General features: G+C 39.2%; 1 protein-coding gene across 2 annotated transcripts in view; it reads right to left on the minus strand.

Moving 5' to 3' along the window:
• The window catches only part of SLC30A5 (solute carrier family 30 member 5), a 34,308-nt gene extending 23,213 nt beyond the window's left edge, over positions 1–11,095 (minus strand). For both annotated transcript variants that reach the window (XR_002823749.1, XM_004374526.2), the window contains exons 1-3: positions 10,811–11,095; positions 2,903–3,025; positions 1,613–1,679 (exon numbers count right to left, since the gene is read on the minus strand). Coding sequence is in view for 1 of the 2 variants with exons in the window: in XM_004374526.2 (XP_004374583.1) it covers positions 1,613–1,679; positions 2,903–3,025; positions 10,811–10,890 (270 nt within the window). In the remaining variant the exon portion in view is untranslated. The remainder of the gene's footprint in view (positions 1–1,612; positions 1,680–2,902; positions 3,026–10,810) is intronic.
• Positions 11,096–19,299: the final 8,204 nt, after the last annotated feature.

A 19,299-nucleotide genomic window follows, 5' to 3' on the forward strand; every position in this document is an offset into this window, starting at 1 on the left:
ATCTTAGATGGCCGCTTGCAAGCTTTTAAGACCCCAGACGCACTCACCAAAGTAGGATGCAGAACATTTTCTTAATAAGCTTTGTTATGCCAATTGACATAGATGTCCCCTGAAAGCATGGTCCCCAGACCCCGCATCCCTGCTACTCTCTCTCAAAGTATCTGACTGTATTGAGGAAACTTCTTAGCTTTGGTTTAGTCCAGTTGTGCTGGCTTCCCCTGTAGTGTGTGCTGTCCTTCCCTTCACCTAAGATCATTCTTATCTACTATCTAGTTAGTGAATAACCCTCACCCTCCCTCCCCACCCCCATAACAATCAAAGAATGTTTTCTTCTGTGTTTAAATCTTTCCTTGAGTTCTTATAATAGTGGTTTTATACAGTATTTGTCCTTCTGTGCCTGACTAAATTCACTCAACATAATAAGTTCTAGCTTCCACCAACTTATATGATGTTTAAATTCTGAAATCTTTTAATACAGAATATACTTCTTGCTGTTTTCGCATTAGTTTCCCACTAGTTTGCTATGAACACAATATTTTAGTCTTTAAAGTCTTTTCCATTAGCAATTTTCAGTGCTTGAATTAATTGGAAAAAGGAGAAAAAGTGTTAAATGGGGTTTAAATTATTAATCTTGTTTTCAAATATGTTCTTAGTCTCTAAAACACAGGTACTTAAATTTATCACACTAAACAAAAAAATCATGGCACAGGTTTCTAAGTTGTGGTATAAAGCAAACACGTAGTGGGGTATAACTGCTGTCCAAAAAAGTGATAACGTAAGACTATTGTGCAGAATGCAGATGTTTCTGACGTGACTCCTGAACCTTAGGTGCAGAAAGGGAATAATGATGACGACAATGAGGGTGACAGCTAATATGAACCGCACAGTCACCACGCGCCAGGCACTATTCTAAGAACTTTACATGTATTAATCCATCTATTTCTCACAGCTCCCTTCCAAACCAAAAAAAACCCACAGCCATCGAGCTGACTCTGATTCATGGTGACCCTATAGGACAGAGCAGAACTGCCCCATTGTGTTTCCAAGGCTATAATCTTTACAGAATCAGACTGCCACTTCTTTTCCTGTGGAGTGGCTTGTGGGTTTGAACCTCTGATCTTTCGGTTAGCAGCCAAGCGCTTTAACCTGTGTGCCACCAGGGCTCCTTCCATGAGAAGGTATTGTCACCTCATTTTACAGATGAGAAAACTAAGGCAGAGAAAAATAAAGTAACTTGCTCAAAGTAAGCGTCAGTAGGTAGGAATGACTGCAGAGCCCACACCCTCATCCCTCCTTTACACCTGCCTCCCAGTGACATCTGTACTAGGCTCTTGGGTGTGTCTCCATGTCTGATTTGTAAATCTTTCAGAATATGGAGAAAATAATTATATGCATCCTTTTAGAATTTTCTTCCCTCTTCCGCATTTTAAAACATTCTAACATCTTAACACTTTACAATTTACTTTTGAAACCTCAATTTTCAAAAGATAGTATTCAAGTCAAGAGCAAGTTAATGCTACACGCTTAATTTGTTACGTGCCCCTGATCAAAGAATGAGTATTATATCCTGACCCACTGAATGGGAAGCTGCTAGGAATAAAGGATTATTTACCTGGTGTTTGGTAACAGTTTTCCCAGAAGAAAATGGCTTTTGAAACAAAACCATAAAAAAGGCAGTCCTGTTAATATAAATATTGAAACATTAGTATATTAATATTAATCAACATTAAATAATAAGATGTGGTTTTAAGACATGTATTTTAAACAAACATACTAGAACTAGAATTTGAAAGATATGTTATCCTCTAAAAAAATAATACTAAGAACTATACTTATTCTAATAAGGCTCCCACTGCAACATTTTGGAAACTATTCCTTTGGAACTGCCTTTACAAAGTGTTCAGGAACCACAAAAGGAGTCTCAATATTTTTTTGTAACTTGTAATACCAAAGAAAATAATTCCCATCTTCTCCAAAATTCAGTAATAACAAATTTTGAAAGAGAAATGAAGTACTAATTATATGTCCCTATCTTTCACATTCCTAAAACAGTTACATAAAAATATCCTAGTCAAGAGTCACTTTCCATAATCATCAACACTATACTCCCAAGAATCTTTAATAGATTTTTATTAACACAGAGGGTGTCACTATCAACATCTCAGGGTCCAGAGAAACTTTATTTAAAAAGAATTTCTTACCATATTCAGAATAATGTAAACTTCAAACTATAGAGACCCCTATAACCATTGCCACCGAGTCCATTTCGACTCGTAGCAACCCTATACCAAAAAGAAAACACATAGTAAACATAGCCCAGCTTGGTTTAAATTAGAAAATAAGTATCATTTGTGCCAGATAAGCCTCACGTAAGGTTCTGTGCCTGCTAGAAAGTTGGGCTACCCTAGTATTACTGTCTGGAATCCCTGTGGTGCCTAAGACCCTGTCAGGGAGTCTGCAAGGTAAAAACTACTTTCATAATACAAAGATGTTATTTCCCATTTTCAGTTTCATTCTCTCATGAGTGAACAGGGGAGTTTTTTAGAGGCTAGATGACATGAGATACTGCAACAGAATGAATGCTGAAGCAGACAGGAGAATATAGCTGTCTTCTATTAAGTCAGATTTTATAAGAAATTTGCAAAAATCTCATTAACACAAACTAAAGTCTATGTTTTGGCAAGGTATTAGAGTACAATAATCCCTCTTCTAATGTCTTTGTACCCTAAACTTAAGTATTCTTCAACTTTTTTTTTTTGTAATCAAATGTTTGTCAGGAGGAATAAACTGCACAAAATATTCTATGTAAAATTTCTTTAAAGATACTCAGTTAAAACAGGATTTTCAAAGAAATTTAAAAAAAATTCAGAAAACACACACACACACACACACACACTCTTACCCAAGTTTTAATATAAAAATGAACTGAACAATGTGAACTGCTTTTAGGAGATCATATGATTCAAAAAGTCCCACAGCCTTAAAAAATTTGGTGAAACACAGCAATACAATATATTTTGTTAATCTGAAAAATAAAAGCAGAAACAAGTTTTAGTATCATTGAAATCACAAAGAACTCTGTAACCTTTGTTTTTCTCTTATACAAGTAATAGAGGTCACTATAGAAATCACAGAAATACACATAAACAAAATAAAAAAATGAAATGATACGAAAAATACCCAAACAACTCACCATTCCATGGAAAAACTACAGTTAACATCCTGGTATATGTATACACTTCCAGAATCTTTTCAATGTATATGAGTATTTGTATAGTTAAAGTCTATTAAAGAAAAAGCCAGACTAAAATTGTTATTGGTTAATTATGCTGCCTGGACTATTTTGTAACATGCTTTTTAAACTAATAATTACTCCAAACAAGCAAGGGAGAATGAAGAAAACAAGATAACAAGGAAAAGATTAGTCCAAAGGACTAATGGACCACAACTACCACGGCCTCCACCAGACTGAGTCCAGTACAGCTAGATGGTGCCAGGCTACCACCACTGGCCACTCTGACAGGGATCACAACGGAGGGTCCCAGACAGAGCTGTAGAAAAATGTAGAACAAAACTCTAACTCACAAAAAAAGACCAGGCTTACTGGCCTGACAGAGACTGGAGAAACCCCGAGAGTATGGCCCCTGGACATGCTTTTAGTTCAGAAATGAAGTCACTCCTGAGGTTTAGTGTTCAGCCAATGGTTAGACAGTCCAATAAAACAAAACGAAACTAATGGGGCATGACAGTCCAGGGACAAGAACTAGAAGACAGGAGGGGGCAGGAAAGCCCAAGGTCAAGAAGGGAGACTGCTGACATGTTGTGGGGTTGTTAACCATTGTCATAAAACAATATGTGTACTAACTGTTTAATGAGAAACTATTTGTTCTATAAACCTTCACCTAAAGTACAATAAAAAAAAAAAAAAAAAGAATTTTTAAGCTATTAAAAAAAAAAATTACTCCAAACAAATGAGAACAAAAAACAAACATACAACCAAACCCAAACTAACTGCGACGAAACTGTTGATATTGTTGTTAGGTGCCGTCAAGTTGGTTCTGACTCATAGCAACCCTACGTACCACAGATGAAACACTGCCTGATTCTATGCCATCCTCACAATCATTATGTTTAAGCCCACTGTTGCAGCCACTGTGTCAATCCATTTCGTTGAGGGTCTTTCTCTTTTTCACCGATCCTGTACTTTACCAAGCATGATGTCCTTCTCCAGGGACTGATCCCTCCTGACAACATGTCCAAAGTATGTGAAACGTAGTCTCGCCACCTGTTTCTAAGGAGCATTCTGGCTGTACTTCTTCCACGACAGATTTGTTTGTTCTTTTGGTAGTCCATGGTATATTCAATATTCTTCGCCAACACCACAATTCAAAGGTGTCAATTCTTCGGCCTTCCTTATTCACTGTCCAGCTTTTGCATGCATATGGTGCGACTGAAAATACCATGGCTTAGGTCAGGTGCACCTTGGTCTTCAAAGTGACATATTTGCTTTTCAACACTTTAAAGAGGTCTTTTGCAGCAGATTTGCCCAATACAATGCATTGTTTGATTTCTTGACTGCTGCTTTTATGAGTGTTGATTGTAGATCCAAGTAAAATGAAATCCTTGATAACTTCAATCTTTTCTCCATTTATCATGATGTTGCTTATTGGTCCAGTTATGAGGATTTTTGTTTTGTTTTTTCACTGTGTGGATCATAGCAAATTATGGATAACATTGCGAAGAACAGGAATTCCAGAATACTTAACTGTGCTCATGAGGAACCTGTACATAGATCAAGAGGCAGTTGTTCGAACAGAAGAAGGGGATACTGCATGGTTTAAAGTCAGGAAGGGTGTGCGTCACGGTTTTATCCTTTCACCATACCTATTCAATCTGTATGCTGAGCAAATAATCCGAGAAGCTGGAATCTATGAAGACGAATGGGGCATCAGGATTGGAGGAAGACTCATTAACAACCTGCGTTATGCAGATGACACAACCTTGCTTGCTGGAAGTGTAGAGGCCTTGAAGCACTTACTGATGAAGAGCGAAGACCATAGCCTTCAGTATGGATTACACCTCAACATAAAGAAAACAAAAATCCTCACAACTGGACCAATAAGCAATGAAACTAGAAGACCATAATAGGAGAAGAAAGAAATGGAGGAATGATAAATGACTTAGATTTGCCCCTCCTCTGCTTTGCTAAGTGACTGTAGTTAAGAGTTGTGATTGAAAAATCAAGTGACTGGATGCACAGAGTCCTGAAAAGGCTCAGGAATTGGGAGTCACCAGGAACTTTAGAAGGGAAGTGGGGAGCTGAAAAGAGGAGGATCATCGTCAGCATGATAGGGAGGAAAAAAAAACAAAGACCAGGAAAAACAGAGATACATTAAAATCACAGCAGTCAGGGAATTCTTGGGTTAGCAAAGAGCCTTGTACATCCCCTATAGGGCTGTCTAGCCATTGTTCAAATATTCTTTGTTTGCTTACTATCTGGCAGATGCCATATGTGGCCAATGAGACAGACCTATATTAAGTTTGTTGGGGTAGCTTCAGGGACAGCCTTCCCTTTACCTGATAGAAGGGTAAGATGCAGTTAACAACTACTTCTTTCCCCTTCTTTTTGCGTTAAAGGGAGGAATTTTATCTAACATTGCTGAATCCATTTTATAACCAGCCTGAATATGAAAGCCAACAAACTAAGGATGAAAGACACAAAGAATGTGGGTCCCAGATGGTATCACTGAATGCTTGAACAAATACCAGCAACCTCTCATTTCTTTTATGTAAGAAGAATAAATCCTATTTGTTTCAACTTGCTAGTTACTTATAACTAAACACATCCCCAGATGATATCTAAGACACCAAAATGAGTAACAGACACTTTGCTCTCAAGGAGTTCAGGGTCTAATGGGAAAGACAGGCAAGGAAACCAATATTTATGTGATCCAGGTAAGTAACAGTGAGTTCTTAAAAAAGGTGTGGAAGCAACTAACTCTACCTAGGGAAGTGAAGAACGTTTTTATAGAATTTGAGATGTATAATCTGCGTACTGAAGACTAAATAGTATCACTAAGGAAAAGAAAAATGTATTTCAAATTTCAAGTACAGAGTGCAGCATATGCAAAACACTAGTACAGTAAATCCTACAAAAGTCAGGAACTGTGTAAGGCGGAAACCTATCAGAGAAGGAAAATGCAAATATTTTCCACTCATAAAGAGGAATACAAAAGTGGTAAGTCTGCACCCTGTCAAAGGCAGAAAACTTGTGAGGCTCAGAACCTGTCCAGTTCTGGCTCTCACAGGTTTTATTCTACTAGGAAGGAATCTTTGAAGGAATTACTGTATTTAAGCTCAGTTCACTTTACTGCTGATAAAGTACAGATGATACTTATAATGACCAGAAGTTATCAAGGAAAACCAAACCATTGCCATTGAGTTGATTCTGACACATAAGGACCCTATGGGACAGAGCAGAACTGCCCCATATGAGTTTCCAAGGCTGTAATCTTTACAGAAGCAGACCGCCACATCCTTCTCCCACAGAGCAGCTGGTAGGTTCAAACAACCAACCTTTCAGTTAGCAGGTGAGCACTTAACCACTGTGCCACAAGGGCTCCTTTTACTAAGGAAAAGGTGGGACAATATATAGAATTATTTATAAACAATTTCCATCTCAAGTATTAACAAAACTTTTAAACTGCAAGATTTAGTCACATTTATTAATTTACATAAAATACTTCTTGTTAAGCAGTATCAAGAAGTATTTTATGTAAATTATTAGCTTTCTGACACTAATTTTCTTTACACTCTTTTTAACTTCTAAAAAAGAGATCACGAAAGTAATTCCTGAAGTTGGTTTTAGTAAAAATTTTAAATAAAAACCATCCCTAGTTCCCTCCTCATAGGTAAGCAATTGGGTACATCCTTCCAAACCATTTCCTTTGCATTTCCATGCATCTACAAATAAATTATCTTACATACATTCACACATTTAAAATTGTAAATGTATTCTGATATCGTTATGTGACTTTTCACATAATATATATTGCTCTTTTGTCAGCATTATTAGGAAAATTATTTTAACATTTTAGTTGCAAGTTGAATTTTGTGATTTTTAAAGTTCTAATTAATGAAGAGCAAAGACTATATAGCCTTTAATATAGATTACACCTCAACATAAAGAAAGCAAAAATCCTTAACTGGACCAATAAGCAACATCATGACAAACGGAGAAAATATTGAAGTTGTCAAGGATTTCATCTTACTTGGATCCACAATCAATGCCCATGGAAGCAGCAGTCAAATATGCAGCAAAAGACCTCCTTAAAGTGTTGAAAAGCAAACACATCACTTTGAGGACTAAGATGCACCTGACCCAAGTCACAGTATTTTCAATCACCTCATATGCATGCAAAAGCTGGACACTTTTCAATCACCTCATATGCATGCAAAAGCTGGACACTCAATAAGAAAGATCAAAGAAGAATTGATGCCTTTGAGTTATGGTGTTGGCGAAGAATACTGAATATACCATGGGCTGCCAGAAGAACGAACAAGTCTGTCTTGGAAGAAGTACAGCCACAGTGCTCCTTGGAAGCAAAGATGGTGAGACTTTGTTCACATACTTTGGATATATTATCAGGAGGAACAGTCCCTGCAGAAGATCCTTGACGAGATGGAATGACACAATGGCTGCAACAATGGGCTCAAACATAAAGATTGTTGAGAATGATGCAGGACCGGGCAGTGTTTCCTTCTGTTGTATGTACATAGGGTTGCTATGAGTCACAGTCAACTTGAGAGCACCTTACAACAAATTAACGAATTCCTCCTATATATCCTGTGAAGATGAAACACTAGCTAAGGCTAAAGTAATCATATACTGAAATGCAGACATTCCTAATTCATGTTAGGGAGGGAAATGATTAAGAGGTTCATTTCCTAAGGTTGAAGATGCTGGTGGTGCTGGGGGTGGGGGTGGGGAAGGGAGGCTATAAACGAGGGCAATAGCCCTGTCTCTTTACCTAAGTCAGCCACTGACCTCTGGGCAACACAGGGGGATTCAATACATCTCCCAAAATATAAATCATTATTTGCCATTAACTAGTCTCACCAAGGGTAACACACTGGTCTTATCTGTGAAGGGCTAGAAAATTCTCCAGTTCTCTAAACCTGGAATTACAGAAATTCATAAATTTCAGTTGGGTTGGGTTCAAATCTCCAAGAAGGGCTTTGCCTACTGTGGCAGCTTGCAGTTCACTGCTTAAAAAAAAAAAAAAAAGTCAGTGTGTATAATTTAAGTTCAATTCATTCAACAAATATTCAAGTGTCTACTATAAAGAGGGCACTATGCATGGGATTGTAGAATTATCTGCTCAGCATACAAATTGAATAAGTATGGTGAAAGGATACTTTGGACATGTTATTAGGAAGGACCAGTCCCTGGTGAAAGGCATCATACTTGGTAGAGCGTCAGCGAAAAAGAGGAAGACCCTCTATAAGATGGATTGACACAGCAGATGGAACAATGGGCTCAAACACAGCAACAACTGGGAGGATGGTGCAGGACCGGGCAGTGTTTCCTTGTGTTACATATAGAGTCGTTATGAGCTGGAACCAACTGGATAGCACCTAACAACAACAACATGCAAGGGATTTAGAATAATTCAGATTTCTAGCTCTACATGTACCAGTTGTGTGAAACTTTTCTAAGTCTTCGTTTCCTTATCTACAAAACAAGGATACCACTACTTAGTTTGTAGGATTGTTATTAAGGATTAAATGAGATGATGTACCCCCTGCAAAGAGAACTAAAAGAAGCCAAATAGAAATCTTTATTTAAAACAATTCATATTTGTGAATTCAGGAATAAAAATATTGACAATTAAAGAATTTTCCAATTAGTTTTTATTAATGATCATAAACATAAACTGTATTTAATTTTTAGTCTAAACTATATAAAGTAAAAATCTCATAACCTAGAATCCATTCAAATTTCAGGCAGTCCTAGAACTGAATTTGATTCTGCAATAAATACAGTAAAAGGGCAGCTTTGCTAAACAAATAATGCCAAGTAAGACTGTAAAGAAATGTTTACTATGCTGATCTACCTAGGACAATAAGCTCTTGAGAAAATGACAGTTTATTTAAAAGTAACTTCAAGCTTACAGAAAACCTGCAATAGTACAAAAAACTCCCATATTCCCTCTACCTAGATTCACTAATTGTTAACATTCTGTTACCTTTGCTTTACTATCTTCTCTCCCTCTCTGTAAATAAGTATATATATGTACACATATATACACATAAACCAAAACCAGTTGCTGTTGATTCCAACTCATGGCGACCCCATATGTGTCAGAGCAGAACTGTGCTCGATAGGGTTTTCAATGGCTCATTTTTCAGCAGCAGATTGCCAGGCCTTTCTTCCCAGGCACCTCTGGGCAGACTGGAAACTCCAAACTATTGGTTAGCAGTCGAGTGCGTTAATCATTTGTACCACCCAGGGACTGACACTGACTCTCTCTCTATAAATACATACACAGGTTTTCTTTTTTTTTTAAAACTCTTTGAGAATAAGTTACACACATCATGCCCCTTTACCCCTAAATGCATTTCCTAAGAACAACGACATTTTCATAAAACCAGTACAGCTATCAACTTCAGGAAATTTAACAGTGATATGATACCTTTATTAATCGACCATCCATAGTCCAATTTTGTCAATTGATTCAGTAATGCCCTTTATAGAATCGCCGATTGTATTTAGTTATCGTATCTCAGTAAATAACATCTGAGATGCTTTTATAAACAAATGAGCTGCTCAAAACAGATTAGAAAATGAACCTTACAAAAATGAAGTTGCTTTAAGTCCTATTCTAGCACTATGTGTCCTTTCCTTTCACAAAAGTTACGTTAGTAATGCTATTTCTACAGTTCCAAAGAATTTATCAAAAACAGTCTTTAAATTGTAAAAGCAGCATTCAAGAACGAGAAAAACTTAACCTCATTAAAAATGAAGCCAATGAATAGCAGTTCTAAACACATTGTTGGGCCATATTTTATGCATCTGTGAAACCATCACAGAACTTAGTACAGGCCAAGAAGGACACACTGGAAAGTGGCCACAGTACTTACCTCTCAGGGGTTGGTGGGAGGATTGAGTGCAAAGAGAGACTTTCACTTTTTACTCTACGAATTTCTGTACTGTTTGATCTTTTTGACAATGAGAACATATTTCTTATTTAATATTAGAATACAATAAACAAAAAAAAAGAAAACTAGATAAGGGTGCTCCGTTCTTCATGAACTCGGTTAACCTGGACAGCCAAGTTCACATCTTGGTACTTTGGTTTGTTCATCTGAAGAGACGGTGGTGACACCTTCCCCTAACTTAACGAAGGGAGACGTCAGAAAGGCCAAGTAGTTAATGAACTACTATTTCAAGGAGAAAGAACCAAGAGAAATGTTACTCATAGATCAAAAAAACCTCTCACACGAACTGGCTGGCCGTCTAAGGTTAACGGTCTACCCTCAAAACCAGAAACTCAAGCAGAAGCTTCCTGGATTCTAGAGCTTTCACTCCGCAGCGGGTAACCTAGAAGAAGCGGAGGGAAAGTGGTCAGGGCTCTGGGGGACACCTAGGAGGCCGTTCCGGGCTGTCAGCGGGGAGGGGAGAGAGGCCGTCTCCGCGCACTAGGGTGGATTCATGGGCAGCGGCCAGGCTGACAGTGCCGTCCGGGTCCGCGAGGCAGTGGGCGCAGGGAGAACGGCTCCGGAGGCGGGGGCCGGTTCCGTCCCTTACCGAGCACTGGGCACGTCCACTGGCCCGAGGCCGCTGCCGCCGGGACCGGCTAGCACGTCCCCGCCGTATTTCTCCTCCATGCCGGGGCTCAGGAGCCGCCGCCACTGCCCCCACCGCGGGGTCTCCTCATGTCTCGCCGCTGCAGCGTAACAGCCGGCGCAGGCGCGTCATTCCCCCATGGCAGCGGCCCCGTCGGGTCCCCCCGCAGGCCAGGGCCGCCGCTGCCCCCAGCTCCTGCTCACCGGCACACACGAGTCGGGACTAGGCCGCGAGCAGTTCCAGCAGCGTACAGTTCCCGGGACGCGACCCGGCGCGGACGTCGCCAGGCCACGTCATCGGGCCCAGCAGCCCTCACTCCCGGGGGAGTGACCAGCCCTGCGCCTGCGCATAACAGAACACTCGCCTTCTCTTGCTGTTTCTTAGGCCCCGCCCCCCGCCGGGTGACGGAGTCAGATCCCCGCCTGCTCTCGGCCCTTCGCATTGACGCGCCACGTGTTACTTACCTGTCCCCGCATCGCCGCCTATGGGCCGTCACAGGTACGGCGGGTTGCTGTAGCAGAGAGAGAGAGAAAAAAATGCACCACGTGTGAGTAAACCGAGTTAGCTCACTAGTCTACTGCATTATAAATTCTTAATCGCGGGTCTGTTAAACCTCGCCTACCTCGAAATTTGTGTGAGTATAGATGAGTTTTTTTTCTGGTGAGAAAACCCATGAATTTCACCAGTCTTAAAAGTGCTTGCAGCAGTACAGACACAGGGAACTGCCAGAAATTCAAGCTGGATTCGTAAAGGAAGAACAACCAGGGTATCATTACTGATACCAGATGGATCTTGGCCGGAAGCAGAGAACACCAGAAAGATGTTTACCTATGTTTTATTGACTATGCGAAGGCATTTGATTGTGTGGATAATAACAAATTATGGATAACATTGCAAAGAATGGAAATTCCAGAATACTTAATTGTGCTCATGAGGAACAAGAGGCAGTCATTCGAACAGAACAAGGGGATACTGCATGGTTTAAAATCAGGAAAAGTGTGCATCAGGGTTGTGTCCTTTCCCCATACTTTCTCGATCTGTATGCTGAGCAAATAAGCTGAGAAACTGAACTGTATGAAGAACACAGCATCAGGATTGGAGGAAGACTCAATAACAAGCTGTGATATGCAGATGACAACTTTTTTGCTTGCTGAAAGTGAAGCGGACTTGAAGCACTTACTGATGAAGATCAAAGACTACAGCCTTCAGTATGGATTATTCCTCAAAAAATCCTCACAACTGGACCAATAAGCAACATCATGATAAACGGAGAAAATATTGAAGTTGTCAAGGATTTCGTTTTACTTGGATCAACAATCAGCGCCCATGGAAACAGCAGTCAAGAAGTCAAACAAAATATTGCACTGGGAAATGTACTGCAACAGACCTCTTTAAAGTGCTAGAAAGCAAAGATGTCACCTTGAGGACTAAGGTGTGTCTGACCCAAACCATGGTATTTTCAATTGCCTCATATGCACGCAAAAGCTGGACAATGAATAAGGAAGACCGAAGAAGAACTGATGCCTTTGAATTATGGCATTGGCGAAGAATGTTGAATACACTGTGGTCTGCCAGAACGAACAAATCTATTGTGGAAGAAGTACAGCCAGAATGCTCATTAGAAGCAAGGATGGTGAGATTTCATCTCACGTACTTTGGCCAAGTTATCAGGAGGGACTAGTCCCTGGAGAAGGACATCATGCTTGGTAAAGTAGAGGGTCAGTGAAAAAGAGGAAGACCCTTAACAAGAAGTATTGACACATTGATTGCAACAATGGGCTCAAACATAGCAATGATTGTGAGCATGGCGCAGGACCGGGCAGTTTTTCATTGTATCGTACATAGGGTTACTATGAGTTGGAACCGTCTCAACGGCACCTAATAACAACAACAAAAGTGCTTGACCCTCAAATGGTTAACTATTATCTGTTTGAATCTGTAGCGAATACGTAACAAATACAGGTTTAGCCTCTTGTTTTGATCACCTTTGATGGACCTTGGAGAGAGAAGCTGGTATTTTGCCCAAATTTCCCATCTCTGCAAACTAGTGTATATATGTGCCCCATATCAGTGCATTTTCTAGGAGCAAGCACCTGTGAGTCTTCATGGCCTTTGCTTTCGCACCAAAGGGAAACTGTACGACAATTTCCAGCCCTCTAACTCAAGGATTCTTCTTTTCCTGGGGGAGGCTGGGATGATCTATTTAAAAAGAATGAAGAAGGGGTAACTGCTTTTTGGGTTCTTTGGGAGTTGGGGTACTGGTGGTGATTGCTACCCAGAGACCTTGGAATTGCAGAAGTGCATGAGGACAGTATATAGAAGAAAGGGGATTTGGTTAAGTGTTGCTGTGAAGTATGCATTTTTATCCCTTTTGAAAAGTAAAGAATAGAATTTATTTTTTATTATTGTGGTAAAAATATATATATATATAACAAAACGTGCTATTTCACCATTTTTTATGCATACAATTCAGTGACATTAATTATGTTCATCATGTTGTGCAACTGTCATCACTATCATTTCTAACTTTTTCCATCACCCTTAACAGAAACTCAGTGCTCCCGAATCCACGACTCCTCCTTTCTTCCTCCCTCCCGCCCCTGGTAACTACTAATGAACTTTAGTTTCCATACATTTGCAGAATAGAATTTCTTTTCAGTTTTTTCTGGCTGTTGTCAAAGAGCTTGTACATGTACTCTGTCAAAATGAAAACAAAGCGATTTATTGGAGGCCGAGAGATAGTTTGAACCAGGGATTGAACCGGGGACATACTGAGCTTCACGAAGCGAAACCTAGCACTCCAGGAATCTGAAGATGAACAAGTACATTTATATGGCGAAATTAAGGATTTATAATACAACTTTTTGATTGGTGCTTAAGCATTTAGGGAAGTGGAAGGCGGGATAACGAAGTGGGGAATCGAAAGGGATTGGTACAAAGCATAAATATGGGCTATCTGGAGGGGTTATTAGCATTGTAGGAATACGGGACTATACATTGTGGTCATAGGGCAATTACGGGACATTTTTTCCTGAGAGTGTTATGTTAAAATAGTTTTTTGAGCAAGGTGTTTGTTTGAGGGTTGCTTAGCAGGAGACTTCTGATAAGCCATTTACGTCAAGACTCCCTTTGGGAACGTTCTTTTCACATCCTTAGCTTAACTACAGAGAAAAACATTTCGTGAATTATATGTTACAATGCTGTTTTGCAGGGTGCAGTGGAAAGATACAAAGGTCTGCAGTTTGCATTCTCAAGGTAGAAATCAATCCTTTAATAACAGAATGGAGTCTGAATTTAGATTTAGGCCAACCTTTTTATTATAGTCAAACACGGGGGGATTAACCAGTAAGCATGGTATGTACCGTCTTATAGTAGATCTGGTGAAAACCAGGTGAAATTGTGCACTACAGATTAGTAAGTAAGCACAGTTAAGCCTGTATGTACCTTGCTTATTGGGTAATCTGTCCCTGCTCAAACACCTCAATTTTGGAGCTCTCATTTACTGTGAAGCTCTGCCATTTAATCCTGGCACATCTGTAAAGCCAGACCAGATAGAACCAGGCTTTATAGGATCGTTCTTCTATTGTTAGAAAGTTAGGAATATGGGCTCCTGGGTCTGTCTGAATCTCAGCTCTGCCACTTATTAATTGTGTGACTGCCAGTCACTTGGTGTTTCTATACCTCATTTTTCTTATTTGTAAAATAGGAATAATAGTACCTATGTTATATTTGTTGGTATATTGAGGCTTCACTTCTTCCAAAAGTCTCCAATTGATTTTTTTGTGGCAATTTTTTGGTAGCAATTTCTTTGTAGAACTGCTGTTTTCTTATCAGAATGGCAATGGTAGCAATTAGCATGTTTTTCTAGAGCTAGCTCCATTCCTTCAGAGTTCAGAGAGCTTGGTAAAATTACATGTATAAACTGAAATTAACTTTCATCTCACATGGAGCTTGAATTTGGTTGATATTTGCTGATTTGATTAGAATTACAATACTTTTCTTTAGGGTTGCTGGGAGGATTATGTGTTAATACATGAAAAGTGTCTAGAACAGTAAATGGAATATAGTAAGTACTCAATGAAGGGGGGGGTCACTATGAGTCAGAGTCGATGGCAACTTTTTTTTTTTATTACTCAGGGAAATTTGGCAGCAGGGGATTGGAGTAGAAAATGAACTGTGAATTTCCGGTCCTGTTTGATGCGACCCGTCACAGCCAATAAATGAGGGGCTGAGGTGGGAGATCAGAATTGCAGCTTTATTTCATTGGGCAAGGAAAGGAACACTCGGAGCTGGTGCCTCCAAGACTTACCAGCCAGGGTGAGAAGGAAGGTTACTTTTATGGGGTTTACAAGCAGGAAGTTAATCCCAGTTACATAAGGAACATTCTTAATTATACTACGCAGGCACAATGGGATTTACATATAACGTCATGCATCACGTGTTCAGAAAACGGAGATAAAATTCCACCCAGAGGTGGGAAAGTTAATATACATTAGGCACTTAATGAGCTGGAAGGTCACCCGAGGTGTCAATATGGTGCCTAAACCAGTTTTAGCCAATTTCATCTAGTTCTGGGCAGCAGTTAAGGAAAGGGGAACCAGGATGTTAATGTAAAGTTATGGAGATATGTCAAGCAAGTTGCTTGTAGCAGTGGAATTTTCCGCAGCCTGGGGACCTCTGTCTTAAAAGTGGTGTAAATCATAGTTAGTTTGTAATGTTGTTGTTAGGTGCTGTCCAGTGGATTCCGACTTATAGTGACCCTATGTACAATAGAATGAAACACTACCCAGTCCTACGTCATCCTCACAATTGTTGCTGTGTGTGACCCCATTGTTGTAGCCACTGTGTCAATCCATCTCATTGAGGGTCTTTCTCTTTTTTGCTGACTCTCTACCAAGCATGATGTCCTTCTCCAGGGACTGGTCCCTCCTGATAACATGTCCAAAATACCTGAGATGAAGTCTTGCCATCCGAAATTTTAAGAAGCATTCTGGCTGTACTTTCTTCCAAGACAGATTTGTTCATTCTTCTGGCAAGTCCATGGTACATTCAGTATTCTTTGCCAACACCATAATTCAAAGGCATCAATTCTTCTTTGGTCTTCCTTATTCATTGTCCAGCTTTTGCATACATATGAATCTAGCTTGAATTTCTGGCAGTTCCCTGTTGATGTACAGTTTTAACCATTTTTGAATTGTCTTCAGCAAATAGTTTGTAATACTCTAGTTAATTTGAGTATACACAAAGGAACTTAGTAACAAAAAAGGGTGGGGAATCAGGCTCTGCCTGCTGGGACGTTATAATCTGGAGAAAGTCAAAGATGAAGAAGTTTTATTTTCACAATACATGTTTTTGTGCCATTTACATTTTTTCTTTTGCCATGTTCATGTATTATTTAAGAAAAACTAAAAAAAAAGTAATGATACCGAATATACCATATCAATAGACTAAAGGACAAAAACCATGATTATCTGAATAGATGTAGAAAAAGCATTTGACGAAATTCTACACCTCTTCGAGATTAAAAACAAACAAACAAACAAACAAAATAGCTCAACAAACTGCATTTAGCAGTTGATTCCTAACCTGATAAAGGGCATCTACAAAACCCAAAGCTAACCTTGTGCTTAATGGTGAAAGACTGAATGTCCGCTCTCACCACTTCTATTCAACATTGTACTGGAGGTTCTAGCCAGGGCAATTAGGCAAAAAAAAAAAAAAAAAAGGTATTAATATTGGAAAGGAAGCAGTAGCATGATCTCTATTTGCAGATAACATGCTCTTGTATATAGAAAATCATAAAGAATTTACTAAAAAACTATTGGTACTAATAAATTTAGTGAGGTTGCAGGATACAAGATCAATATAGAAAGATTAATTTTATTTCTGTACACTTGCAATAAACAATCAAAAAATGAAATAAAGAAAACAATTATATTTAAAATAGCATCAAAAAGAATAAAATACTTAGGAATAAATTTAACAAGTTAAGTGCAAATCTTATACTCTAAAAAACTACAAAATATTGTTGAAAGAGATTTAAGAAAACCTCAGTAAATGGAAAGATATCCCATGTTGGTGGATTGGAAGACTTAATATTGTTGACAATACTCTTCAAACTGGAGCCCTGGTGGTACAGTGGTTAAGTGTTTGGCTGCTAATCAAAAGGGTGGCAGTTTGAATCCACCAACCGCTCCTTGGAAATCCTATGGGGTTGTTCTACTCTGTCCTATAGGGTTGCTATGAGTCGGAATGGACTTGATAGCAATGGGTTTGGTTTTTTTGGTACTCTTCAAACTGATCTACAGATTCAGAGTAATTCCTATCAAAATTCTAGCTGGCTTGCTTGCAGAGGAGCCCTGGTGGCGTAGGGGTTAAGCGTTCAGCTGCTAACCAAAAGCTTGGCGATTCAAATCTACCAGCTGCTCCTTGGAAACCCTATGGGGCAGTTCTACTCTGTCCTGTAGGGTCCCTATGAGTTGGAATTGACTCGACGGCAACAGGTTTGGTTTAGTTTTTGTCTGCAGAAATTGACAAGCTGATCCTAAAATTCATATGGAAATTCAAGGGACCCAGAATAGCCAAAACAATCTTGAAAAAGAATGAAGTTGGAGGACTCACTCACAACACACTTCCTGATTTTAAAACTGGCGACCAAGCCACAGTAATGAAGAAAACATGGTACTGACATGTTGTTGTTGGGTGCTGTCGAGTTGGTTCTGACTTATAGTGTCCCTGTGTACAACAGAATGAAACACTGCCCAGTTCTGCGCCATCCTCACAATCGTCGTTATGCTTGAGTTGTTATGCAGCTACTGTGTCAGTCCACAGAGGGTGGATTGGTCTCCCTTTTTTTTGCTGACCCTCTAATTTACCAAGCATGATGTCTTTCTCCAGGGACTGGTCCCTCCTGATAACATGTCCAAAGTATGTGATACGAAGTCTTGCCATCCTTGCTTCCAAGAAGCATTCCGGCTGTACTTCTTCCAAGACACATTTGTTCATTCTTCTGGCAGTCCATGGTATATTCAATATTCTTCACCAACGCCATAATTCAAATGCACCGAGTCTTCTTTGGTCTTCCTTATTCATCGTCCAGCTTTTGGATGCATAGGAGGCAATTAAAAATACCATGGCTTGGGTCAGGCGCAGCTTAGTCCTCAAAGTGACATCTTTGCTTTTTAACAATTTAAAGAGGTCTTTTGCAGCAGATTGCCCAATGCAATATGTCGTTTGATTTCTTGACTGCTGCTTCCATGGGTGTTGGTTGTGGATCCAAGTAAAATGAAGACCTTGACAACTTCAGTGTTTTTTCTTTTTACCATGATGTTTCTTATTGGTGCAGTTGTGAGGATTTTTTTTTTTTTTTAATGTTGAGGTGCAATCCATACTGAAGGCTGTAGTCATCAGTAAGTGCTTCAAGCGCTCTTCACTTTCAACAAGCAAGGTTGTTTCATCTGCATATCACATGTTGTTAACGAATCTTCCTTTAATCCTGATGCTGCATTCTTCTTCATATACTCCAGCTCTCAGATTATTTGCCAGCATACAGACTGAATAAGTATGGTGAAAAGATATGACCCTGATGCACACCTTTCCTGATTTTAAACCACACGGTATCCCCTTGTTCTGTTTGAATGACTGCTTTTTGGTCTATGTAAGGTTCTGTATGAATACATTAAGTGTTCTGGGTTTCCCATTCTTCACAATGTTGCCCATAATTTGTTATGACATAGGGATAGAGATATGCCCAATGCCATCGAGTTGATTCTTAACTCATGGTGACCTTATATATTGTAGAGCAGAACTTCTCTATTTAGTTCAGTGGAATAAATTGAGAATCCAAATTTAAACCCTCACATTTATGGTCAGTTGATCTTCGACAAGGGTGCTAAGACAATTCAATGAAAGAACAGTCTCTTCAACAAATGGTGCTGGGACATATGGCTATGTATATACAAAAGAATTAAGTTGGACCCCTATATCACACCATATACAAAAATTAACTTGAAATGGATCAAAGACCTAAATGTAAGAGTTAAAACTCTTAGAAGAAAACATACACATACATCTTTGTGACCTTAGAGTAGGCAATGATTTCTTAGATACAACATCAAAAGCACAAGCAACATATGAGAAAAATAGATAAATTGACCTTCATCAAAATTAAAAACTTTTGTGCTTCAAAGGACACTATCAACAAAGTGAAAAGACAACCCACAGAATAGGAGAAAATATTTGCAAATTAAGGGATGTGTGTCTAGAATATATAAAGAGCTCTTATAACTCAATAAAAGAAGACAAATAACTCAATTAAAACTGGGCAAAGAATCTACTGAATAAGCATTTTTCCAAAGAAGATATACAAATGGCCAATAAGCACATGAAAAGGTGCTCAAAATTATTAGCCATTAGGGAAATGCAAATCAAAATCACAATGAGATTGCAAA

Source organism: Trichechus manatus, unplaced genomic scaffold (genome assembly GCF_000243295.1).
Source record: "Trichechus manatus latirostris isolate Lorelei unplaced genomic scaffold, TriManLat1.0 scaffold00029, whole genome shotgun sequence".
NCBI lineage: Eukaryota > Metazoa > Chordata > Mammalia > Sirenia > Trichechidae > Trichechus > Trichechus manatus.